General features: G+C 39.6%; 1 protein-coding gene across 1 annotated transcript; it reads right to left on the bottom strand.

The window, feature by feature from the left end:
• Positions 1-2,387: 2,387 nt before the first annotated feature.
• Positions 2,388-3,320, bottom strand: LOC148581953 (uncharacterized). Its single transcript, XM_088494651.1, has 2 exons — positions 3,042-3,320; positions 2,388-2,972 (listed from the first exon to the last, which is right to left on the bottom strand). The coding sequence occupies exons 1-2, from the start codon at positions 3,318-3,320 to the stop codon at positions 2,388-2,390; spliced, it is 864 nt and encodes a 287-aa protein (XP_088350777.1).
• Between the last annotated feature and the right edge of the window lie 1,657 nt (positions 3,321-4,977).

The raw sequence follows: 4,977 nt of genomic DNA on the forward strand, positions 1-4,977 counted from the left end.
TCTAATTCCTTTGATTAAAATTTAATTTATTGACTAATTATTTGCTAATTTTTTGGAGTTTACATCCTACCCACCTAATTAAGAATTTTGTCCTCAAAATTCAGATTCAGTTATTTGGAAAGAGGTGTGGGTAGTGGTCTCATTTCGGATTCAATACTTCTCGGTCTTAATCACTTGGTCTCAATTGCTCACCGTTCCTAATATTGTCGAGATAATTTCCAAGAAAGTGCAACTTCCCTTTTCTAACCATCTAGGTCTTCACTTCTAATAGAATCAGTTGGTTGGGATCGCGTAGTTAGAATCTTAGTTTGAGTTTCACTAACCTTTCCTCTATTGTTTCGGTTATCAATTTAGAATTTAGGTTGTCAAATATTTCGGGGTTAGGTTGATACCAGAGTGACTAACGTACCACGCCACCTTAATGTATAGCCTTGTCATTCGATTCACAATTACCTAATGGTATTAAATCCTTCGATCATAGCTAAAAGTTTTTCTATCGGGTCGTCGTCATGGCACCATGAGATTGCATCCACCCACGTCCTAAGTCCTTAGTTAATGTGTCGTTAGGTTCAGGTGTGATGAATCTCGACACAAAGGTTGCTTTCTCCTCTCAAAGTTCGAAATCTTGTTATATTGAGGCATCTAAGTAACCAGTGTGTCTTAACGCGTCGATTGAACCATAGACAATACGGTTGGCAAAAATTAATGCTTCAGATCTCTTCTTGTTGTGGTATATTACTCATTCCATCTTCCGTATTTTAAAAGCTTTGCTCTTAATGGATTATTGCCATGATGATTATATTTAGAAACTATACAAGATGTTTACCGCGCGCGAGGCAACTTCTGAAAAATATCAAGCTGAGAGACGTTCACATCACACGACCGGAGTTCATAAGTAATGAAAAATGACATCTGGTATGATGACCGTACTATGCCTTAAGATGATAAACAAAACATACAAGAAGAAAATCAAGATGCATAGTAAAAGAGGAATTCGATCTTGAAATAATGAGAGAGAGAATCAAGGAATTTCGAGTCAAATAAGTCTCAACTAAATTCCAAAGAATATAAATTGCGGAGGTGAGCAACTCTACTCACAACAAATTCCTCAAATTCAGAATTGACATAAGTATGTTTGGATAAGGTTCATACAAGTAAGGAATGAAAATTTGGAAAGATGGCCAATTCATTACGAGTGTTGCAAAACTTATCGGGTAATCGCGGGTTATTTATATTGTCTTGTATGGCTAAATGGCGAGAGCTGATAAGGTCGGGAATTAGCGAGTAGGCTTGGGATAAGATCGGTTCTAGTTTGTTTGATGGCATTGTAAGAGGTGAATTTTATTATTGATCGTGGTGAAAGCTGGCTGTGTGTGAGTCGAGAGCAAGCAGACAGTTGTATTTAAGTTAAAATGTGTAGTAAAGCATAGAGGGCTTGAGTAATTTAAAAGAATTATCAACTCCAATTGTTAAAAGGGCTTCCAAATTTAAACAAAACTATGAACTAAGAAGTAGAATTGGGAGAGCTACCAAATAACCAACTATAGTGTTGAAATAAGCTCGAGTAATAATGAGTATGGAAATGTTTGGGCTGCTGACTTGTGATGTAACCATGGTACACCAACGATTTGACAAAGGTGATATTGTAATTGGCTTTTAGATTGAACTATAGTAAGTTGATTATCGAAAGTCTTTCTGTTGTTATCTTCCTCTCCCTCTGACATCACTGGTATTTCACACTGAGAACGCTTAGTCGAACAGACTTCATTTCTACTACTCACTTCATCTAGCTTTCCAAGTTCTGTCAACTTTAACAGTGTTATCGTACATAAGGTAACCAAGAATGATTCGGTCCTCGGCTCTAATATTTATTGCTACTCACTCTCTCTCGCCACCTGAGCAATTTGCAACTAAAAGCTAAATCCGTGTCATGCCTCTTCTTCGCAGTTTTGGGTTGTCAAGTTTGACACCTACAATTCTGGTTTATCTTAAGTATGGATAAGTGCGATGTCTCACTCCTACAATGCGATTAAAATTCAAGGATCAGTTTCATCCTGCCTCCTCCTTGTTGTGACCCACCATCACCTTGGACCCTCCTACGTGGATAGACTATCGCCCTATGCCTCTGATTCACTTATCTTTAAGAGTCTTGATCATTCATCCAATACCAACCAAAAACTTCACTAAACTCTGCAAGTTTTGACGACAATACCCTACTCGGAACGATTTGGTTTGGTTCTAAATCCAATACTAGGTTTGACATTTCACTGTTAGATCTTTCTTCCCTATCCTAGGCTATGAGTAATCATGGTATCCTAGAATGATACATTGCCCCTCAAATTCAATCATTGCAATTACCTTAACTTTACAATTGTGATCGATCAGCATCATGAGTTTTCCCCATGTGGACTAGGACAGTCCTTAACTAGATGCCCTGGTGATCCGCACCGATAACACATACCTTGCTTGTTTTTATGCTGCCTATTTAGTCGGTAGTTCTTAGTCCTCTTGAATTCTTGACTCCTTGGTGCCAAGTTCTGATGATGGTCTCTTCGGCAAAACTTCTGGTTATCATTCTTTGCCACGGCTACGTTCCTCACACATTCTTCAGCCATTCGACTCTTGTTCACAAGTTCAGAAAATACCCTGATCTCCGTCGGTGCAACAAAGCTCAGAATATCACTCCGAAGGCCTCCCTCATACTTAATGCATTTCCACTCAGCAAAGTCTTCAAGTGCACCATGACAGATTCGGAAAAAGCGACACAGTTCTTCGAACCTGCTAGTATATTCGGTAACAGTCATCTGGCCTTGTTTCAATTTCAGCAATTCGAGTTCTTTGGCATTCCTAACTGAATTGGAAAAGTACTTTCTGTAAAATTCTGTGAGGAACAATTCCCAAGATATTACGACACCGTCTGGCTGCAGAATACGTCGTGTTCCTTGCCACCAGTGCTGGGCCTCGCCTTGCAGCTGATAAGTCCCAAATTCAACCCACTACTCTTCGGAAACTTGCTGAATCTGCAGTGCCCGCTCCATTGCCTGAATCCAGTTATCCGCTTCAGTGGGGTTTGAAGTTCCTCTGAAGGTCGGAGGGTGAACCTTTAGAAAAGAGGAAAGCGCCATAGGGCCGTTTGCGCTATTATTTCTATTGTTCCCGTTGTTCATCTCATTCCCCAGCGCTTTGGCTGTCTCCTGCATAGCCGCAGCCATGTTTCCCAGGGCATCCATGAAGTCTACAGGGTCATTCCCTGTCGGTTCACGATTAGCACTGCCTATTTTACCTCTGCCTCGCCCACGACCGCGTCCGCGAGTCGACATCTGGTCCCTATACACACCAAACAAGTGATATCAAGTTGATCAGTCCAAATATCGCAAGTCTAGTGCTTCAAGTCCCAAATGCATGCTCGTGAATGTTTATACTATGTATATCAGTCAGATATCTTAGTAGCACATAGACACATACACAAAGAATGCACAGAAGCATAGTCAATCCGTCCCTCAGGCTCTACAGGAACGAACTGCTCTGATACCATAATGTAACACCCTACCACACAGAGTCTTATGCTTAAGTAATAAAGTTGAGGTGGCAAGATATTATGACCTCTAAAAGTAATAATATATATATATATATATATATACGAGGAGTAATATATAATGGTATTGAAAAGGAGTAATATACGAGGAGCCTTGAAAAACAGGTAAAATAAAATCGTAAAATAAAAAGCACAACGCTAAAAAAATGAGGTACTTGCGTGCTAAGAAATCTAAACTTTTGAAGTATAGAATAAACAGAAAGTGAGAATAGAAAACCAAGGATATAAAATAACTAGCTCCTAACTCAGCCTACGAAGCCAAGGCTGGCCGAAGAATATTTATATACATATATACATATTCAAAAAATCCAAAATACATAAATGAAAACCCTAACTCTCCTTAAACCTCTAAGAGGAACAAAATAAACAAGTTATTCGGAGAGAAAGTTAAGTACACATATACATAAACTAAAAAGCAAAAGAAACCGAGAAACCACTTTGCTTCAGAAGTCCAAATGCCTACCGAGGAGCCTACCGACCTGCATCTGAAAAATAACAACACAGTATGGGGGTGAAAACCGGAGGTTCTCAACATGGTAAAGGTGCCACGCACATAGTATACAAGATCCTGGGAATGCCAGAGGCAATCTTAGAATGCCAACTCTCAAATTATAGAGTTTAAATTAATAAACAGAAGTCATAAAAAAGGTGGTCTTCTAGGAAATTCTAAACCTAGCTTAAACTTTAACCTTAACTCTAAACCTGCACACCTTTCTTCTGTACCTCCATCTCCGATGAGTTGCATAGACAAAACAAACAGACAAGGCAAGTACAGATAGAAAACAAGTAGTTCAAGTAACAATTACAACAATTAGTAGAATATAATCAATTAGGCATTTCCAATTAAGGCATAGCAAACAAAGCACACATATGCATATGATGAATGTCTATCCTACTGGCCGTGAGGTCACGTGTCGGTTACTTTGCCAGAACCCGACACATTTGGTAGCTAACCCAAACATTGGTCTCTAGGTTGTGCATCTCTAGGAGGATCATAAACGAAAGAGAGTGCCTTTCCACCTTCTCCTGGAGGATATACGAAGGAGAGTGTCTTTCCACATCGAAGGAGTGTGCCTTTCCACCTTACAACCAGAGAAGAATGTGGGGGAAAACAATACGAAGGAGAGTGCCTTTCCACCTTCCTCACATCCACATCACGATAAGAGAGAGAATTTTCGTCTTCAACTTGCCATCCGAACACATTTTCAAGTTAATACGCAAGCGGGATCACACCCAGACCTTGCCATCTCGACCATTTCGGCCACATACACATCTCGACCATTTCGGCCATACACAGTCATCCCAAATCTCATCATTTATCATTATCATTTCCTTACATTTATTCTTTATAGCCATAGTTTAGCATGGTCTCATACATACAC

Source organism: Arachis ipaensis, chromosome B10 (assembly GCF_059453495.1).
Source record: "Arachis ipaensis isolate K30076 ecotype BB chromosome B10, ASM5945349v1, whole genome shotgun sequence".
NCBI lineage: Eukaryota > Viridiplantae > Streptophyta > Magnoliopsida > Fabales > Fabaceae > Arachis > Arachis ipaensis.

Bases quoted from the DNA above. Each gene is read 5' to 3' on its own strand.
- LOC148581953 (XM_088494651.1), bottom strand. From the start codon at position 3,320: ATGTCGACTCGCGGACGCGGTCGTGGGCGAGGCAGAGGTAAAATAGGC. The intron at 2,973-3,041 runs GCAATGGAGCGG...GGGACTTATCAG, and splicing joins AAGCGGATAACTGGATTCAG to CTGCAAGGCGAGGCCCAGCA.